The sequence below is a fragment of the Etheostoma spectabile genome, chromosome 16 (genome assembly GCF_008692095.1).
Source record: "Etheostoma spectabile isolate EspeVRDwgs_2016 chromosome 16, UIUC_Espe_1.0, whole genome shotgun sequence".
Taxonomy (NCBI): domain Eukaryota; kingdom Metazoa; phylum Chordata; class Actinopteri; order Perciformes; family Percidae; genus Etheostoma; species Etheostoma spectabile.
Window position 1 is genome coordinate 14331140 of NC_045748.1, and position 21936 is coordinate 14353075.

At 41.6% G+C, this 21936-nt stretch overlaps 1 protein-coding gene across 1 annotated transcript in view; it reads right to left on the reverse strand.

Moving 5' to 3' along the window:
* Window positions 1-21936, reverse strand: part of ntng2b (netrin g2b) — a 61618-nt gene that overhangs the window by 38350 nt on the left and 1332 nt on the right. The window contains exons 2-3 of the mRNA XM_032539377.1: window positions 20877-21632; window positions 7349-7992 (exon numbers count right to left, since the gene is read on the reverse strand). Of these exons, the coding sequence (XP_032395268.1) occupies window positions 7349-7992; window positions 20877-21095 (863 nt within the window). The 5' untranslated portion in view covers window positions 21096-21632. The remainder of the gene's footprint in view (window positions 1-7348; window positions 7993-20876; window positions 21633-21936) is intronic.

Consider the following 21936-nt stretch of genomic DNA (forward strand, 5'->3'; position numbering starts at 1 on the left):
TGACCGCAATAACGAGAAGTTTAATAAGAAGTGAGCTAACTCAACCCATTTATGAAGACCTTGTGATACAATCAAAAGCTCTGGAACAAGAGAGTTGGACGTCCCTGAGTTAAGACTGTCAATTACAGTACCATAGTGACTTTCAGTCAGTCCTCAAGTGATTTATCAACTCGTCCTTTGAAAGTTGTTTATTAAAAAGTTGTCAATGATTTTTTGAGAGTTTCTGTTTTTCTTCTAAACTCACTATGTAGTTACGATTTTGTATCTTATTTGAAAGTGTTTCTAAACTAAACAATGTTCACCTGCTGTATTGTTCAGCTGGACTGAAAACTTGCAGACTTCGACCTCTCAGCACTTCCCTCCACTGCCCACCATGGGACAACACTGTTAAAAGTGAAAGTCTTTGACAACAAAAACTGACTGATCTCAGTGTGAGCTGCTCTGTTTCTCACTGACTAACTGCTTTTCCATCTCTCACATTGATGAGTTGTTTATCCGTGCTCATCTACATGCTTTTAATGACAGCGACAGTCAAGACTCGGTGTGTTTTTTGAACACACCATGTCTGTAATAATGCTATGCTAATTAATGTGGCTGAGTGAGAACAAACCGTCTTTCCAAGGACACCCTCCCTCTACCTCATGTTCTCCCACTTACAATTCCCAGCATGCTTTTCAGCTTTAAAGCACGCTTGCGGTATCAAGAGATTCCCCTCTCACCAGATGCTGGGTAAGCCACAGTGCAGGCACTAGTGGGGAGAATTCTTTATTGTATTTGTGAATTTAAAAGGATATTTATGGGATGAGTAAGAGGAGGGGTGGGAAGATGGAAGAAGAAAAGGAAAATCTATTGAAGAGGGAGTGGATGAAAAAAAGACATTCATCTGTTAAAACTAAAGACAGGGAATGAAAGGAAAACAGGCAAAATCGCTGACTTTAACTTTCTTCCCTTCTGAGGGGAAATAAACTGTGATTATCAAATCAGTTAGAACCATTGCGTCATAAATCATCGCTTATGAGAGGAACAATGGCACATTCCTCATTGTGGTCCCTCAGCTTTCTGCATGCCTTTCTTTTCTGGGGAGTGTTCATGAATGATTTAAAAAGTGATCCGTTTCTGAGCCTCAGTTGCCTCGGAGGAAGAGGAGCTAAGAGGGGAGGAGTCTGAACAGGGTGGGTGGGACCATGCATGATAGTTGCCTGTCTTCAGCGAGAACACACTCCTCATCACACATCAAGCAGGAATCGTATATTTCATTCATGAAGGAAAAGGTGGCGGTATTCAAGTATAAAGCGGTTTCCTCATGAAACGGAATAGATGGGAACGTTTTCAACCACCTCTGTGGTGCCTGTGTGAACTGGAGAATAATATTTACAGACCAAATCACCTCACATCATTCATCACAAAATCACACACCCCAGCTGGTCCCATGAAACTAGGAGTTAATCCATCATCTGCCTCCCTCTTTTATTTCTCTCCCTCTCCCCCTGATCCAGGCTTATACCTACCATCCTCTCACCTTCACTCTGCAAAGGACACAAAAGGAAACTTTGGTGTAATTCAGAAATACATAGTGGTGGCAGTCTCCAAAGTCAAAGTCATGGATAACCAAGACACAAAAAGACTTGAGGGAGACTGGAGGAGAAGCATCTGTTCTTCCTTGTTTTCCGGTGGAGATGATGGACAAGCCTCGAGGCCACAGAGATTCCTCACTCTCTGCCCTGTCATCCTCATTCATGCTTGTAGTACAACAATAAGCCTTTGTAACAGGCCACAATTCAGAGTCTAATAAATCCATCTCTCACAGATCAGGGTTACTGATTTACAAGTTCAAATTAGTACATTGCTGTTACAATGTAAACATGTTGTTGATCAGTGGAGTGTGTAGCCTTATATTTTAACTGGTCTGTTTTCTTTTTTTCCCCTCGCTTTTCTGTTACACGAGTACTCCACTGATTTAGCATTGCACTCAACAGTTTTTCAGAGTATGGCTTAAAAATCAATGCAAGCGAACCAAAGATATTGTACCATATGCAAAGCCCTGTCGATCATAATCCATATTCTGTTTGTAGATACAGATCCAATGTTAATATCAGGTGTAAATGGGGCCTGATCTTGTACTTTTCTGGTGGCTTTGATGTCATATTCTCAAAATCAAGTATCAGACTTTTCAGGCTCATATTATGATCTGATTTCTAGACAGTCTGCACACATAAACAAGCCACTAAACAAACAGGAGGAGTGTAATGAAAAAGAGCCAATCTGATAGATGTGTGTTGAGCAAGTACAGCATGATCACGTAATACCAGGTGTAAAAAACATGTAAAAATCGCACGAAAATGTGCAATAGAACAATTCCAGAGACATACTGAAATATTTTCTTGAATGTTTGCATACCTTTCTTTTCTTTTTGCAAAATGCATAAATAAATCATTGTTTTGATAATATTGATTGCATGACTACAGACAAATAAGAACACCTAAAGAAACATGAAAGAAGTGGCAAATAACTGCTTTAACTGTCCTTTCTCTACTCTTTGCAATATGTTAATGAACACCAGTAAAGTATTCTGTGCCAGTCTGTGAGGAGATGGAGAGCTTAGACCTCTCAGCACATTAGCTCTGTCAGCGGGGGGGCCAGGATGGCACTGGGAGAAACAGACACACGACGGATAAATGAGTCCAGCAGGCATGAAACAACACGGCCATGTAAAAACACTCTGAATATCATTAGCGTATATACGGCTTGTTTTCTGGCAAGTCTGCTCGTCACTAATTTTCACAACTGGAAAATAATAAGGTCTTTAGACAAGACTGAGCCTATCAATTGTAATCTGGGTTAAATACCAAAGAACTAAATCCCTGCATTGTTTAGTACTGCTAGTAGAAGTAGTAGTAGTAGTAGTGATGGTAATAATATTGATGCTCTTTCCACCTTTTTTATCTAGCGGCTGTTGGGGTGTCATGGACGTTTTGTCGGTCATGATCCTCTCAGGATGAATTAGTGAATCCTTAACTTTTCTAGCTTCATCATCAGGTCCAAATTTTTATTTGAGGAATGTTATGGTGTATGACCAAAAACCCCAAACTAAACATTCCAGTTTCTGCTTGCACTTTAATTTGGTGCTAATTAGCTAATATTAGCTTGCACTTACACTAAACTAAAATGGTGAACAAGCTAAACATTATACCTACTTAACATCAGCATGTTAGCATTTTGCTCTAAGCACCACAGTACATGCAGTATAAATGAATCCATGCAGGCCCTATATTGCTGCTACCCTGGTTCGCTATATCATTGTTTCCCAATTGTGGTGGAAAAGTCTCCTCTTTCTTCAGCATTTGCCCATTAGAGAAGATAATTAAAAAAACTCAATTACATTTATATTTGAAAAATATTGTTTACCTCAAATGCCAATAGTGGGTTGTTTTTTTTAATATAATTTGATAAAATTTAACATGCTATGTGGGCACAATTATTAGTCAAGTGTTTTAAATAGAAAGAACATCAGTGGTGGTGACATCAACCCCTACAGTGCTATAATGTATGCTTTGCTTGCACAGCTGACTGACGTCGAGGAGTAAGAGACACTCGGACTACGTACTTGGCTTCTCTTAAATGTCATTCTTCCCCCCCGTCAGCCAATAAAATCAAATTGAGAAGTCGGGGAGAAGTAGACCTGATGCTGCAGCGATTACCAGCCACAAGAGAAAAACGATGCAGACTTTGTCTTCCCCGTCATCCTGCTCCATCTTCCTTTCCCCGTCTTGGCCCTAATCCACTTAGTTGGCTCTTCCTGAGCTTACAGCCTTTCCTTTATTCCATTATAAAGACCCACTGTACGACCTGCTGCTTATTTCATTAAAAAAGGCCCAATCCATGACCCCTCGTCTAATCCATAATGCAGACTACAGGCTACAATAGTCCACACCACAGTCCAGCAGGGTGGCTGACAAATGGGACAGAGGGAATAGGGATTGAGGGGGAATTTGAGAGCTCCGTTTATGAGTAAAGCATCCCGGTGAATAAGATTTCACTGATGTAAATGATGATAGAGTTGAGGCTTTGCTACTCTATCTTTTGATGGTTGGAGTTGGCTTTCACACGGCCCATCTGTGATATGGAAATGGCCACATCTATGGGTTGAATATACCCTGTAAAATGAGCATGAAGCCCAAGGCTTTCAAACCAAAAACACCTTGGCTTAGAGTTTAAATTGTAAGTACTGTAGCTCATTACAGTTAACCTTGGGAGAACTTTGCAACACAAAGTGAGTGATGCTGAATCATGTAATAATATTCTAGCGTCTCTTTCTAATTTGACTTTACCTCCTTTCCCTCTGTATGACCTCCTCTCTTTATAACCCTTGCTCCACTTCTGGCTGCCCACTCACAACTTGATTAAGATCAAGTTTGCTGTGTGCTTTTAACGCGTCCACCAAACTAAATTTACAGCCTTACAAACTTGATAAAGTAGCACTATTTAGCTCTGAGTACCTGGGTTTTTGCGTATACCTGCACCAGCTCTTTAAAGCCAGGCCAGTCACTCTGACAATGCATCGTCAGATAAAAAAAGATACATCCCATAGAGAAAACTTTCTCATGGGTGATGTGAAAAGGGCTTGTTTTTCTGTCTATGTCAACTCGGGTCATTAAGAAGAGTTAACTAATAATAATTACTTTTAACTGGGATCAGCCAGAGCGCCACAGCTAGAGGCTTGGGGACATACAATACGGCCAGGAAGTGACTACAACCCTCTCTCCATCGATAACACCAGCATATCTCATTACTGTGGCGACCTGCGGTCCACTGCCATTCGGTCTTGATCATATAAAACCTATTTCAGTGCGCCGTCCCCCCCGGAGCACCAGCAGAGTGGAATATTCATTATTCAAATTTTAAGCATTGGAAGTCCCAATATGTTACTAAGGCCAGATGAGATGAGATGAAATAGCTTAGCCTTTTGTCCAGGGAACATTGACTAATCGTCTCGCTCCCCAAAATCAATTTCCCAGCCGTAAGCATCAGACACTTTTGATTGTACTGTACTGTTGAAGACCCCCCAGCACTATCACCTAATACTCCTGCTGACTGCCCAGAATAACTTATTGATTAGTGATTATGTTACGGGAGGTGTGGGTGGCCGGGGCAGAAGACGGACTGGCCTCAGTCATCTCCACAGGGCTAAATTTGGGTCCTCTGTTACCAGATCCAGCACATACTGACACTATCTCCAGCTGCCATCAGCCCCGCTTTCTGGATGAGGAGAGAAATTAAGAATGTTTTCTATGAAGAGATATTTTTACAGTGTAGGGGGGTGTTTCAAGCAAAGCAGCGCAGCAGGGAATTTGAGACGGATGGTAAATTCTTAGAAGTGGTGCGCTTGTGGACTACTAAATAATTTTTTTTCAAAACAGGCATGGTTGATTATTAAATGTGCTAGTTGTAGTGGAGGTTCTGGCGTGGTGATGGACTGTTTCACCCCCAGGGTATTGAGCCGAGCTCTCCCTCTCTCTCTGATGCTGTGCTGAGCCTGAAAAGTGGCTGTGATCAATACCTGCAGGCCCTTTCCGCAGTGCCAGAGGAGTGAGCGTGTGTGTCTGTCTGTCTGTGCGTGTGTGCACGTATGTGCGTGTGTGCTGTGTCAGCATTCACTTAGGACTTCATCAAACAACCCCCCTACCTCAAGTCCACACGCACATACACACACCCACAAAACACCAACATCAGCCAACGCCCGTCTGAAAGAGTCGCTCATTTTCACTTTCCCTTTCTTACCCACCACCCCTATCTCACACACACACACACAAATTCACACCTCCTTCCTCCCATTCCTGGCCATACCAACACGGATGTTAAATACCATTCAAATGTCAGCCTCCCGTATTGATTGGAATGATAATTCTGAAAGGTAGGAGGGATGGCTTGTTGATGGTAAGCAGGCGGTGACGGCCCGGGCATCCTTCATTGTCACAAAGTTGCCATGTAAGGGTTCCCGGCTCTGCTGGCAGAATGTGGATGGTGGTTTACGTTGGACCACAGAGGCCATATGTTTCTGTCATTAATCATTGTCCTCACAGGCCAGTGACAGGCAGACCAGGATTCATGTTGGGAGAGAGAGGGTCATTTTCAACGCCCTCAGATCAGAGAGGCTGTGTGCGAGAGTGTGTGCCTGAGTGTCAGACCAGAGGGTTTGTTCATCACCAGGTGGTTTTCTCTCCATGACATTCAACATCATGCAGGTTGTTTTATGATATATATGTGTAGCCTAAATAGGCATTATTTCAGATCTTTAAAGGGTCAGTTCAAACAATCTCCTTTTATATTTAGTGGTACTAACTATAGCCTACAGATAGTTTCATCTGCTGATGTTTTCATATATTCATCAGTAAGATTTCTGCTGCTGACCCATTACAATGGCATTTTGTTTGTTCCTCTCAAAGCTCTAAAAAGTCACTTGGTTTTTACTGAATCTACTTCCCTGTAAATCCCTTTTAACTTTTGCCCCAGAATAAAGCCTTAAATTGGGGAACGTTTTACTTTACTGACACTACATCACACTGTGCAAGATGTCTGTGTCTGTATGATATCAATCAGATGTCAATGTTACACATTAGAGGCATGTGCAATGACTGTGTGGTAAATCGTAGCGCTACAACGTCAATAGAAAAAGGGATTTAAGAGCAGAGGCACGTCATCACTTCACATCACCCATCTGCGCTGCTTTTATGTTCTGAAAATGAAGCTTCCACAGTCCCACAGATTTCTTTTTTTGTTTTGGCTATAGTGTGTGTGTGTGTGTGTGTGTGTGTGTGTGTGTGTGTGTGTGTGTGTGTGTGTGTGTGTGTGTGTGTGTGTGTGTGTGTGTGTGTGTGTGTGTGTGTGTGTGTGTGTGTGTGTGTGTGTGTGTGTGTGTGTGTGTGTGTGTGTGTGTGTGTGTGTGTGTGTGTTTTCTTAAACATTATTAAAAAGGGCACTTACATAATGGTTTGCCAGCCAGTGTACTGAATCATTTCATGCTGTATTCTGATTGGTTGGGTTGTAGACGTGGGTCGTAGCAGCAGTAACATTGGGAGAATTGGTCCCATATTTATGACACTGTCAGTCTGTCTTTGGTTGCCAAACCCTTGAAGCTGCAGCGGGGTTTTTTCACACAACATAATTCTCATTCAACTAAATAAAATAGCTTACATTAGCTCCTTTTGTAAATGTTTGCTAATTACTCAAAATGTAAACAAAAATCCTGTTTTAGATCGTATTGCAGTGAACCATTTTGCTCCAAGTGAATTCTGTTATGTTAAAAGGAGTGTACTTATGCATCCCTAGTCAAGTCAACGTTGAACCTCACCTGGCAGGTACCTCGATGTTGGAGATGGCATAGAAGTACTTGAGCAGGTTGTCTCTCTGGACATATGTGCCTCCGAGAGCGGGCCTGAGAAGCCTCATCCTAAGGTTGGTGAAGGTGAAGAAGTCCCTCAATCCCTTCATACTTTCCATGCGAGTGTACACGTTGTCCATGTTCTGTAGTCGTGGTCCTGCAAACACAGCAAAGCGTGCCCGCACCTCAAACTTTACATTCTTGTCATTCTTGGAGCCAACCCAGCGCGAGTACTGCTCGGTGCAGATGACACGCGTGACGTTGGCGGGTGAGAGGTCACTCACACGTTTGGGTGGCATTTTGAAGGTGTCCATGCAGTCGTCAGCGTAGAACTGGTAGGGCTGCCAGGAGCGTCCGTGGTCCATGGACTTATCCAGTACCATGATAGTAGGACGGCCGTACTCAAAGGTGATCAGGATGTCGTCTGTGAGCTCCAGACTCTTGTTCCAGGACATGGTGATGTTGGCCAGCAGGGGCTCTGGGTGGCGTCTCCATGTGACTGTCTGCCAGTAGGTGAGGAGACCTGTGCGTTCTTTGTCCTGCATCAGCTGAGGAGGGTGGGCCAAGTCTGGGGTCGAGGCATCACACTCGTCACTGCACAGGTATGGGTTCTCCTAAATAAGATAAAGACAGAGCAGTAAGACATCAGTCAAGGTTTGAGAATAAATCTAATAATAGTAGCCTCTAGATAAGAATAATGTATATAAAATAATATACAGAATAACATTCGAACATTTTGAAATATTAAACAAATAGTCTATTTGTCAAATATATACAAACAAGTATCTAAACAACCACAGACCCAGTGACGGATTAACCTACTACCTACCAAGAGGCCCTTGGGAAAAGTACAAAGAGTGGGAAAGTTAGGAGGTGAGGCTCAAGGCTTGCCTTTGTCTTGGGCCTCAACTCCTAACTTTCCCACTCCTTGAACATTGTGAATGTGTCGTGTTGCCTTTAAGTACCCATCAGGTACAGAGCACACAGCAGACTACACATGCTAGAAGATTAACTGGCCAAAGTTTTGCTTCTTGTGGTTGTTAGTGGTAATTTTAGCAAACATAGTATTATATAAACAAAATATATCAACTGGTATAACAAGAGTGCTTTTAGTATTTCAGTTTATGATGTGCTTAGATTGTGCATACTTCCCCACCAAAAATTGCAATTAATGAAATTACTACAAATGAATTGCCACACGGTGAACACGGAGCCTTTGGGGTCCCTGAAGCAGTTGCCCGATTTTCCCATTTGGTAATCCAGTTTTACACAGACTTTTTCTAAATGTAACTGAAGCTAAAACATGTCTAAATTCATAAGAACACAAAATGTCTTGCAGCAAAATGTTTAGCTCTATTTGTAGTCTCAGTTCAGGTAGTCTTGCATTGCCAGATCCTCCTCCACAGCCCTGCAAGGGAGGGTCTGGCGTGTCCACATCCGGGATGATGGAACATGTGAACGTTCAAAGGTTGCTTTAGTCGTGCATCCAAAAACTCAGATTGGACAGATAGTCTAGCTAGGTGTCTGGATTTACCCTGCAGACATCTGAGCAGCAGTTAATCAGAGTCTTTGTAAATCAACCGGAGTTTAAAATTACAACACAAAGAAAGTGGAAGGCGACGGGACATCTGAAAACGGACCTACAAAAAGAGTGACATCCGGCAAAACAAGAGCGATCTTGGAAGTGTAACGTCGTTGATATAAATTACGGAAATATGTCTTAAAGGTGCCCTGCCACACGTATTTCATTACTTTGTGGTAATGTCTGAACTTCTACCATGGACTCTGTAACATTATTTTGTGAAAAAAATGCCTTGTTTACCTTGTTTCAAGCCCTTCTAGCGTGGTATAGAAAGCCTGCAGGAAGACTCGACTTGTGCCAGTTCTCATTAATTAATTGAGCTAAGCTGCTTACTCTGATTGGCTAACAGCTAACCAATGAGAGCCTGGGTATCAGCATCTTTTAACTGGGCGAGCTCATGAATAGTAATGAGCTCAGGCAAAATGACATCAGACTGACCAGCGTATGTAATTGGCCTGATTTCTCCGCTTATTTCTTTTCAGTGGCTAGAGCTGCTGACAGAAGAGGTAGCAGTTCATTTTCGCATTCACAACATAACACAAACACATATGGACCTAACATATTTCAAAACAATGCAAGTAAAAACGGTTTTGTGTGGCAGGACACCTTTTAAGCAAAGGAATTACAATTTCTTCTCCCAATCTTCCAGGTAAATTATAAATGTTTCTCTCATGTGATCTAAATGAGGAGTGCCTTCAGCTCCTTGCCAAGGTACTGAGGGATAGCGAGCTTAAAAGTAAATTTGCCAAACAACACAACAGGAAGCGTGAAGGTCAGGAGGATTGTGCATCATCACTGTATTTGCATAGACAGCAGAGTGCTGCTGCACTTTTAACTCCAGAGAATTGATCCTCTTCTTCTAGTGATGCCAAGACTTTCAAGCTGCGTCCCCTCTACAGAACAGAGAAGTCAACGGGATTACTCACACAGAGCCTCCTTCTACCTGCACTAAGAAATGCCTTTCACTCTCTGTGCGGAGATCTCTGGCCTCTCATCGTCATTTTTTCGACTGAGAAGACACATTTATTATCAGCTCATTCAGATTCCTACAATTCCATGTTACAAAAAATGTCAGGTCCCATACCTCCCATGACCTTTGAGAGTTTTCACCAAACTTTTGTGAAATTGTAAATCCTTCCCCTGAGATAAGTTTCTCCAGAATCCCTAATTCCTCAGTTGCAAGTTTGTCATATTGAGACATTTGCAGACATTTCAGTTCAGTAAAATTGATGGAGCTTACTGTTGTAAGCCAGTTGTCTGACATCCACATCGCCACAGAAATCAAATATGTACACAAAGAAATCCCAGAGATCCTCACAGTCATTAATTTGCAAAACTCGGCTCTGACGCTGTTTAAATTGTATCACATTCAGAAGACTTGCCATGCCCTCAGGATGTGTTAATTAGACAGATACGGAGTTATTTTTTTTCTTCAATATTTAGTCAGTCTTTTATTGTATCACACAACCACTGGCTTATTTCATTACAATAAATCCAAGCCCCAAAGCTGTCATTTTCATCATTGCCATTACACAGTTGTTATTGACGGATTTATTTAATTTTTCAAAAAAGAATCCTAAACAAATTTCTGCTTTAAATGCAATCCTTGTAATACAATACAATCATATTTAGGTCAACCAACTGATTATTAACTGATATGAAACTGATATTGGGAATTCAATAGTCTTCTTAAATGTTTCTGCATTCTTAACACGCTCTTGATGGAGTGCAGAGTGTGTCTTAAAATAGCCTTCTTTTTTCTTCCACCTCCTCCCCTTTCTTCTTTGTTTTGTTCCTTTTATTATTTTGGATGCTGGTGTTATTACAACTTCTAATTGTAGTGTCTAAGACTGTGACCAGCTCATTTTTAAATAATTTTTGGTAAGGTACAGTAATGGCGATTGTGTTTCCAACAACTACAGAATAAAGCAGATTTACTTCAACATTTGTTTTAGATATGTAAATATATGACAAAGAACAAATGACAGGCAGTAGTAAGAGGCAAAGCAGACAAAGCCCCAGTGACCTCAAACATTTGCTGCTTTTACATTCAACCTACATGTGATAAACAAAAGAATAACAGCTTGTTTGCAATTCATACTGTTTACAGACCAGTTTAATATTTTTTTTCTATTCAAATAATAAAACTTTAGAATGAATGTTTTTAAATTTGTAGTCCGTTTGGTGTGTCACTGACTTTGAGCGATTGGGCTTTTTTACGTATTACACTCAATGTTCGAAACAGCCAACCTAGGAATAAAGGACACATTTCTAAAGAGACTCACTCCTACTTACAGCAAAGAGTAATAGTAACCTTTAAAGCTTTAGTGCGTAACTTTTTGATATTAATAAATGTCTGTAACATTCAAGCCATTGCCAAATGAGTTGCTACAAAGCTAGTTAGACTCCACTCAACTCTCTCTGTATTTCCCACTATGGCTACGTTCAGAAGATTGAGTTGTCCGGTGACTTTCCTGCGTAGAAACTCGAGTGAATATAATTACCTCCGTGTTTCTTTGTCTACTAGCAACTGTGTGGAGGAGTGGTAGGGGGTGCTGCGCGATCACGGAAGGCTTGTATCATGTGGACGCGGCAACAGTGTTGTTGTCATTACTTAGAATTATTCATGGGTACGACAGACAATACGCACCATAGTTTCAAGAGTAGCTCTTAAATCATCACCTAATTGAGCACATGTATGCACAGAGCACAAACAGCCAATCAGAGACTAGAATTTACTTTACGTCTGCCCCTTACATTTTACTTATTTCAAATGAAGCAATATAGAAAATACATACAGTTGACAATTTTTATATCGTCATATCGCCCAGCCTTAATAAACAACATCATCTAATATTTTTAAGATATACAAATAGAGAACAATTAATGGGAAATAAATACTGGGAAATTGGCCAGAGAAATGAGTGTGAAAGAAGTTTTGTGGACCATCTTTAAAAGTGAATTCTGGATTACATTGCATTTTATTCAACATGACCAGTTATTTACATGTATATTTTTTTAAGATAATTTTTGTATGCTATTTATATAGGACAGCTGAGTCCCAAGTTTGATATTTAGTAGTTCAATATAAATACTGACCCCAATAATACACTTGATTAGTGTGCCCTTTCCTTGATGATGTCTAGATTTCTAAACCATATCTAACTTTAAACTTTACAGATGTTTTTTTTCACAGAAAGTGGGCAAAAATCATAATCAAATATAGAATGAAATGTTTTGAGCAGATCCATCCTTACTCTGATTAGAATGAGGCATGAGATTAACTCACCTGCTGTACTTAAGAATTTATAAAATTATTGCTATGACTAAAGATACTGAAGTTACACCGACACATGAATTACACAAATAGATGTAACACAAATATAATGTAGCGCTTCAACAGCTTTAAGTTCAGCACAGCAGAATTAGACTGCATAATGACAAATTTTTTTTCGAAGAATCAAACACTGAAGGCTTTAAAGGTGGCTGTAAATAGTTTGTAGTTGAATCCTTGATGAATGTAGTACAAAGTTTGACTGTCATGCATAACAATTGAGACAAAAGTTGTGAAATTATTTATGATTTATTTAATTCAAGCTGACTAAACTTTCTTTAGCAGCCTTGTAAGCTTGCAAAGGCTGATTGTTCAGCACTCAAATGACTGTGTATCACTTTAAACAGCACTTTCCACTGTATGATGTAAGCTCTAAAGTGAAAGCAATACAGCCTAATATCGATATACTGTGCAAGCACAGATCATGTGTCGTCGCTTCTTTTTAGACATCCACTTTTTCACATCTATTGCAAAGAAGCAGCAGTTCTGCCTTTTGAATAAAGTCATTGGACTGTACCGAGGGGAAAGTAAGCAGTCAGTCAAACCTACTCTAGTTGTCTAATAACAAAAGCAAAAGTTACTATCCTGGAAGGCTAAGATTATAAATCATCTGATTTATGGTGACAACGCAGAGTGGGAAAACTCCAAACATAAGCAAACGCTGAGCCGGTGCTGAGAGAAGCTGTGCAGCACAAAAAGACACTATACTGGATCATAATGCACGTGAAGACACAGCAGTGAAACAACAGTATCGCTATACTGAAACCTGCAGATAATCTATCTCTCTCCTCACTGGATTGACATAGTAGCATTGTCCTCTATCTGATAACCCAATTATCTCCCTTGCACTGACTCTGATAGAAATCGCTGTCGGCGCAAACGCATTTAGGATGATAATCTACAATGTTCATAAACAACTGCAACCGGAAAAGGTAATAAGAATTAGATGAAGGGTACTCTTACTTGCTACTGTTAATTGAAATGTACTCTGTAATGCAGCGGCCCCACTGCTTCTGTTCCCTCCATCATTAGTGCATTCCCCGACCTCAGTCCAGACACACGTTTACACACACGGGACTGGATTAGTAGGCTGTTGTTCCTGGGATGACCCTTGACCTACAGTACAAATCCTATTGAAAATGATCGCACTGTCACACTGTCCTAGATACAACACAGCCTCCATTCAGGTCAGCTGCTGATTTGTGTTTGTGACGGCATTTCTGTTTCTGAGAGAGAGTGTGTTTTTGCGCAGGTAAGTCCAAAATCTAGGAGCAAAGATCAGTGCAATATTTTTTTTTAGGTCTTGTTGTGTCTTTTGTTGGCGTCGAGCGTTCAAAAAGCTACATGCCCATATACAGAGGTTTACTCCTCGACGCAGCGGGCCCGGGTTTGACTCCGGCCTGTGGCCCGTTGCTGCATGTTATCCATCTCTCGCCCCTTTCATGTCTTCATCTGTCCTGTCAAATAAAGGCCTACTATGTCCAAAAAATAATCTTTAAAAAACCCCGAAAAACTACATGTTGTTGTTCATCAGTCTGCTCTGACCTCTCAGAGCCAATTAGGATTAGCTAGAGTAGAGGTGATACGTACTGTAATATAGGCTGGGAGATTATTTTATTTTTTTTATCCCCCATGAGAGACTTACGCGCTAGGTTATGTTTAAGCCCTTTGTGTGTCCTGTCCTCCTTATCCCACTCTGCCTTCTGCTACTACTCTGCCCTGGCCCACTACATCTATGCCAGGATACAAACACCCGAAAACACACACTCTCGCTCTCTCTCTCTTTCTCTCACTTTCTCTCTCACACACACACACACACACACACACACACACACACACATATGCATATACACACTCACATCCCTGCCAACTGCTGCGGCAGGTGGCCCACACTACTAAGCCCCTCCAGCAATTATCCTCGCTGGGATCCTGTCTCCACGACAACAGCCACCATGATGCTTTTGCAATGACTGACTGTCTTGTTTTCACTTGCGGGATAACTATGTGATTATAAACATCATGTATAAGTCCTCAAGTGCTAAAGTTTTCCTCGTGTTAGGGCTGCGAGGACTGATTGTGAGTGAGCGCTTTGAAAAACGTACTCAAACATCAGTTAATAAGTGAGTTATTTTAGTGTTTTGAACAAAACAGCAGTGATAAAACATTACTGGTTGCCTACAGAGAAAGCAAGCTGCTGTTATGCATTTACAAAGAAATAAAGCATGGTGAAATTTGTGCTCGGCATGCCCTTCTCCCTCTCTCCCCTTGCTTTTATGTCCATTTTTGCGCCCCACCCTTAGAAGTTTCTAAGTTATATTGCTAGCAGGGGGAATAAAGGTAGGGACACACACTCAGAGAACACAATTTATTTTGTTTTCGAGAAACATCGAATGAAATGACCCTCCTATTAAAAAGGCCACAGAGGGGAAGAGAAAGGGATATTGCTTTTTCACTTATAACGTTAATCTTTTATTCTGTTGGAGGTTTTTCCATCATACTGGTTCTTGTTACCTTGAGTGAAGATAGTGTGTGTGTGTGTGTGTGTGTGTGTCGTGTGAGGTTGCTGAAAAATATCCCCATACAAGAGTACAGTATGTAGGTATGTATGTATGTAAGTATTTAAGTGAAGAACATGTATAGAATTACAAATCCTTTTAGTTATTACCTAAAAAGCAGTGATATTGTTGCTGTAAAATGTCTCACAAAACAGTCGGCAAGTGTAAATGTGTCTTAGTGTGTGTGTGTGTGTGTGTGTGGGTGTGTGTGTGTGTGGTGTGTGTGTGTGTGTGTGTGTGTGTGTGTGTGTGTGTGTGTGTGTGTGTGAAGTCAATGTTTATTGTAGGCATGTGTGACTGTGCTGGGGGAGGAGAGGAGGAGGACAGAGCAGGGACACCATGCCGCTCTACAGTCAGACAAGTTATGTTAGGAACTTATCTTAGTATTCAGGTAATGCCCACAGTAGTTACAGTGCACTGAAAGAACAAAATATCTGAAGCGTTGCTTTTTGTCATTGAGTGCACTGATGAGGTGAATTCACGTAAAAGCTATTATATTTTACTGATGTCTGTTATTAAATTTAAACCAATCACAATAGAGGAGATGTAGATAAAGGGAGACAGACGGGCTGGAAAAGGATTTTAAGCTTTGAGACAAATTACGTGGCTTGTGCAACAGAGATCTTTATATTATGCTTTCTGTGGTTCCTAAAGAGAATTGAACTGATTTAGCATTGAACTCATGTAACATGGTTGTTCTCATGTCCGACAGTTATATTTTTTAAAGGAATTAATAAAATCAAGCAGCAGAACCAGAGATAAGACTCCAGGAAGACTCCATGCGTTCTTATTCTTCATTGAAATGTGCCGCCTACATTACCCACTATGCAACACAAGCACCTACAGTTAAATTAGAACTGCGGATGTGTTATGCGAATGTAGCCGCAAGCCGCTGGCCTCAAGCAAAGATGATGAGCGGGCTAAAGAGGTCTGGTAACCTCACTTTTTCTAACTCCACACTACGGCTGCGGAATATAAGGAAAATATGTGATATGTGATTGCATTGTTGAATATCGCGATAATGATATTACTTGAGATAAATAAACATATTAAAGTTAACTCAGTTCTGCATTTCTGCCACTTTTAGTATTCTGCTAAAATACACCGTATCGCTGGTTGAATTTAAAACAAATGAAAGTAAATCAGTACCAACAGTCTTTTATTAAACAAATTGAACTGACATTTATTTGAATATAAAAAATCATCTCTATAAAATGTATTATTATAAAGTGCAGTTTTCTACTTATGTTTTCTTTCAACTAACACAAAAAATCTCCAAGTGGCTTTTGCGATATGTATATTGCGCAAGTTGATATGGTAATGACGATTTAAAAAGAAAAAAAGAACATATTGCACAGCCTTACTCCACACCCAGATTTGTTTTTTTAGGCTTTGCACAACTTTTTTACATATGCAGTAGTATTCCCCAAGACCTGTAAACACACTTTGATGTGTAAAAACAGTGTACTTCCCCTTTAATTGCCGTGTTAGGGAAATCATCTCAAAAAGTCTGGCTGAGAGTAAACACAGAAAGTATCTCCTGAGAGACTCCTGTTCCTCGCCAAGATGAAGATTGTTATTAGTTATAGTCCATCATTTTTACCTGTGGAAATTCGGGGAACACGGAAACAACAATCTTAACAGTAGTGGAGAGTGTGAGTCTACAGCTTCCCAAACATTCAACAGAATATTCAGCGGAGGTTTTTTTTTCTGTGTCTGTATTTATGAGATAGATTCTGTTGCATTTAAGTTTTGTTGGAAAGCTAAGAGGCTCTCGCTTCCTTCCACTTGTCTGTATGTCACAAAACTCTACAGTTGAGGTGGTAAGTAAAATTGTGTCGCAATCAATAATCATAAGGGAACATAAGGGACACACATATATGCTAATCACTGGCTAACCAACTTTAGAATCCAGCTCAAGACCCTGTTGATTGCCTTCAGCGATCTTATTCAAAGGCACTCAGCCCTGAGGTCTCTTAGATCTGAGGATAAATCTCTACTCCATGTCCCCCGATCTCGACTCAAACCAAAAGGTGACAGAGCTTTTGCCGTTTCACGACACGCCTTTGATATCAGATGTGCTCCCTCATTTCTGTATTTAATGTATTTAATCCAACTTTTTACTCTCTAAACCTTTTGAACACACTAAACACTCATTTAGTTATGTCTATAATTCTGTATTTTAAATTGCTGCTGCTTGTTGTTGGTGGATTGCTTTTTTGTATGTGTTTTTTCGTTTCTATTTTTTATTTTTACATTTCAATGTTATTATACAGGACCTTAGGGCCTCTTTGTACAGCACTTTGGTCAGCTTAAGATGTGTTTAAATGTGCTCTAGAAATAAACTAGTAACTCATTTACTTACTAATTACAACAAGGTGCAAATTTCCCTTGTGGCCAGTCTATGTCTCACAGAAGTACAAACACAGAAACGCCAGCTGTGTAGCTTTCGTACTCATGGTCAGGTCTGGTATATCCGTCCTGAGATCCTGACAGGCGAGACTAGCCAGTTAGCTACATTCACCTCCGTCCGTCTAAGCTTCTGCGGCCAATCCCTCTTAGTATCACCTCAGTCAGGGATAAATCTCACTTATAACTATCCTCCCGTTCTGCCAACACATCTAAACACTCTTTGATCACTTTCAACTGTGTCCTAATGGGGAAGCAAGCCATGCCATTACTCTCTCCCTCACTTCCCTTGTTCATACAGTCACTCACTTTGTCGCTCTGTTTAGCTGTCAGTTTCTTTCTCCAGGTTTTCCCGTCGTTAATTATGCCCTGTACTGTCAAAGTTGCTCATGCTGCGCCCAAATTCCGTTCTAAGGATGTATTATTAGGACACTGGCCACCTGGGTTAGTTTTAACCCCAGGGAGGTGCATTAGGGATGGTCCATTGCTGGGTGTACGTGGCCCTTTTGCATGGTCTCAATGGCCCACTGCTGGGCAGGGCAGGCCAGTCGGGCCTGGCAGGTCTACACTGGGCAGGGATAATGCAGTATGGCCATAGGCCCAGTCTGGGAAGCACTGATCCACGCTACCAGCTGCCATCTTCCTCCCTTTCCTGCATGCTCCTCTTCCGCTGCTGCGCGGCTTCTCTCTCTTCTCATGTCTATTTTTAGAGCTGGCTGATTTCTACCTTCTAAAACGGGCAAATGTGTTGTAGAACAGGAAGGCGTGTTCTTTTTTTGTCTTTCTTAGACATACTACCGTGCGCTGTCGGCCAACTTGTGCACACGTTTCACACACCCCTGATGGTGTCACAGCACAATTTACATGTACATTCCTGTAGAGATGCATGCATCCCATTTGCATTTGGCTGCTCTCTGCTCATGGGACCCAAGGGAGATGGTTGATTGAAGGTTTTGGTTCAAAACTGAAAAGCAAAATAACAAAGAACAGCACACCGAGACCTTTTTGAATGCAGCATTTTTATAACGACACTGTGTGTACTACTGTGGAACTGTGGTCGGATTTCATCTTTCTGCTTAGCTAAGCTTGGATCTTCCCTCTCCCTCATCATTAGCTATCCCCCTCTGCAACACACTGCCTCACCCCTCTAAAATCTACTTACTTCATCATCCTCAAATGCAAGCTAAGACTCTATAGTAGCTAAATCATACAGAGAAACTACAAAGAAAGTGTACATTGCACTAGTGACAGTAGCATCTTTGTCAAAGTGCTGGAAGCCCGTCATGTTGAAAGAAGCCAACATGCTGGCCTTTTTGGCTGAGGAGGATGGATGCTGCATTCCCAGGGAACAAGATAAATAGAGTGGAAAAATACATCCCTATGGAGATGGAGGGACCAAAAGCTACTGTAAACCTGTGCAAGCAGGACAAGCTACAGTATGCCTTAACATCAAAACCCTCAAAAGTGAACTCTCCATAGTTTTTAGGTAAGGGGGAGGGGGTGTTTTGCATCTTACGCAGTATATCTCAAGTCTTAAGGATGAGCAGCTCTGCGCAATGGGTGGTAATGCAGTCTTTTTTTTCTACTGCCCCGACTTTCCCTTGACTTGTGGGATTGCTGAATGAGTGAATGTAATTGTACACCAATTAGATAAGAAACTGGCTTTTCTGTAAAGCTGCCACATCTGGGGGAAAGATGAATAGATAAAAAATTAAAATAAATGATCTGTGGTCCAATAACCCTCAATTTATACGCCGTTGGGACCAAAAGAAAGACAAAGGTGTAATGGCTTAGATTCCCTGCTGGAGTGCATCCTCTGTTAGAAGTAGATACTATGTAGTGATTCTCAACCCAAAATACAGAGTTTTTTTGTTTGATAAATGGAAAAAATATGCATTATTACATGGCAGAAAAGCTTTTTTGCGCATAAGGACCCCAAATAGACAAATTGTCAAAAAGTCAAATAATTACCTTGTGATAGTATTAAACCCCTATCTGCTCTCTCATTATGTAGAAATTTGGATCAGACATCCCTGACTTCTCAAGCTTTCATCTCACAGCCTCCTAACTCTCTTAATCCCCAGTTAGTGCACTAGTAGGCCTGGTTCTAACCCTACAGCCACAGATGAGTTGAGATGAACCAGAACTTTCTACTATAAAATCCCCATCCGATGTAAAAGTGCTGACTAAGACCAGATTCCTTCCTGTACCGCCCTCTATCCCTCTCTTTCTTTCTCTCTCATTGGCCTAGCAGCGCACTCTGGATCCTTGGGATGGAGCAATGCTGGCCAACCCTTGTAAGGAAGCCCATTAAGGAACCCATCAATATTTTATCATTGCTCACTCAGAAACATAGTTATAGAAGTTTCCAGGCCAGGGCCATTAGGGGGCAGACGTCAATACGTTATGGCAGCGAGCATCACTCTTCACGTCTCCCCCTTGCCTCTGTCCGTCTCCTGTCTCAAGAGAAAGTCATCTGAGAGGCTTACTCAAGACGACAGTGGTTTCCGCTCCTTCTACATTAAACAAATCATTAACCATTAGGTATCCAATGAGCACGATATTCTTTCCTGCTCCTGTCAAATGACCCCAAGTGCTGTTGTCAGTCTGAGAGGATTGGAGGGAGAAAGGGAGGGTGGAGGGTTGTTTGTAAAATCTGTCTTCAGGTAACAAATCTCCAGTTACACAGAATACAAACACCTAATTACTGGGCATGACATGAGTGTGTAATGTGATGCAGACGGTCTTAAACACTCTCCAGAAACACTTGTTGTGAGATCTTGACTCAAGGCTGTTGAGACAGGTCTGCCACCTTCACTACGGCCAACTCAGTGAGTGGACAGTCTGAGGCAATGGTGCGATTGTTAAGAGGATGAACTTGCAGTCTCGCACACACACAGTGAGTCAAATCTTGTGAGTCAAACATCAAACATTCCTCTAACAAGGCAATGGGGAAGTTTAATTGCAGTCTTCTTAGGATTACAATGATTTTATAACCCTTATTTCAAATTATTACCCATGCATTAACCGGAATGGGAACTAGCCTGCAGGCTAAAGTGTGTTAAATACTGCTGTGCAGACATTTTAACGAGTTTTCCTGCAGCTCACCCTTTAGTGTCCTTGGAACTAAAAAGGTCCCGTTATATTCATCTTACCAGAGGAAATGTGAGGTCCTCTAGAAGCAAATCAAACCGGATCTTGGGCTGCCAAGTCCATACTAATGTAAACAACACCTTCCGGCCTCTCCGAGGGAGGTCGAGCCATGCCAAGTCATTGCACTTATGTCATCCCTTTTAGGTCCCTATAGCTTTTATAGTGTGAATCCTGCTCTCACTTTAATTTGACCTTGTTTTCTTCTGTCACTGCTTTTCACTGTTTCACTATTCAGCTTAATTGCATAAGCCTGTAACTTTGTTGATTTCCAAAATAATAGTTTTCAACTGTTTACACTTACAACTATAGTTAAATGAAGATCAACCAAGGTGTTACTCAAGAATGGAGCACGTGTTTGTACAGTGTTCGATCTTTACTCTTTCAGATATGCATTTGTTCATACTTCTTTTTAAAGTTGTTAATAAAGGTGTAAAATATGTTGTACAAGTCCCGAGTTCAACTCACCAGAGTGCAGAACCTCTCGGGCGGGTTTCCACATGTGATTCCGGGTGGATCCACCTTGATCCGCATGTAGTCTTTCATGGACGCGCTTTTCGGCTGGCACGCGTACTGCTCCCACACCGAGCCCTCATCCGTGCTCACCAGGGACTTGCACAGTTCGTACTGGCCCAGCGTGGAGGCCAAGCAGCGAAGCAGCAGCAGAAACACGGCTTGGAGGAGCATGGCAGGCTGGGGGGTGTTTGGAGCGGGGTCCGGCACAGGGTGAGGGGGGCCACGGAGCTCAGAGGAGAGATGAGGCGCATGGAGCGATCATAAGGAAACAGTGAACATCCCTAACGCCATAATGCTGTACTGTGAAAGGAGAGATGCAGGTCAGTTGACACAACTCGCCCCCAGGCTTATAAACTCCCTAAATGACGGGATGTATCGGCTGTAACTTTCGCTCAGTGTCTCTTCACAGACATTGACGGTCCCCACACATCCGAAAGAGGGGCACTTTCTTGTTTTGACGGCTGACTTCCTGAGGAAGATGGGCGGTGGGTGGAGAGGCGGATAATGTTACAGAGATTAATCTCAGCATACACTTTAACCATAGTGTTGCAGGGGGTTGGGTGGGAGATGTTAACGCGGGGTAGTTTCTCAGAGAGCGGTGTCCTGCAGGGAAAAAGTGGAGCTGGTCGTGGAGGATGAAGGTGAAGTTACTGCGTCTTCAGGTATATCCATTTGACGTCTTGTACTGGCCGAGCCCCTCTGATTGTCCTGGGGGTGAAATAAGGACAAATGTGAGAGACTTGAGGAGTTAGTGTGACGAGCCATGTATCCTCATCAATTCAACACAGCCTTAATCTTACTGTAAATGTAATTTTGCAGAACTTGCACTATCCCGCATTGTATGTTTCTTTAAAAAAAAGTGAAATATCAGACTTTTAAATTACATACGGATAGGTGGGTTGCAGATAATAAACTCCTTAATTATTATGTAGTATTTGGCGTTCATTTAGCTTCGAAAAGTGTGTGTGTGTGTGGGGGGTGGGGGGGACATTCATCTTGAGACTATAGGAGA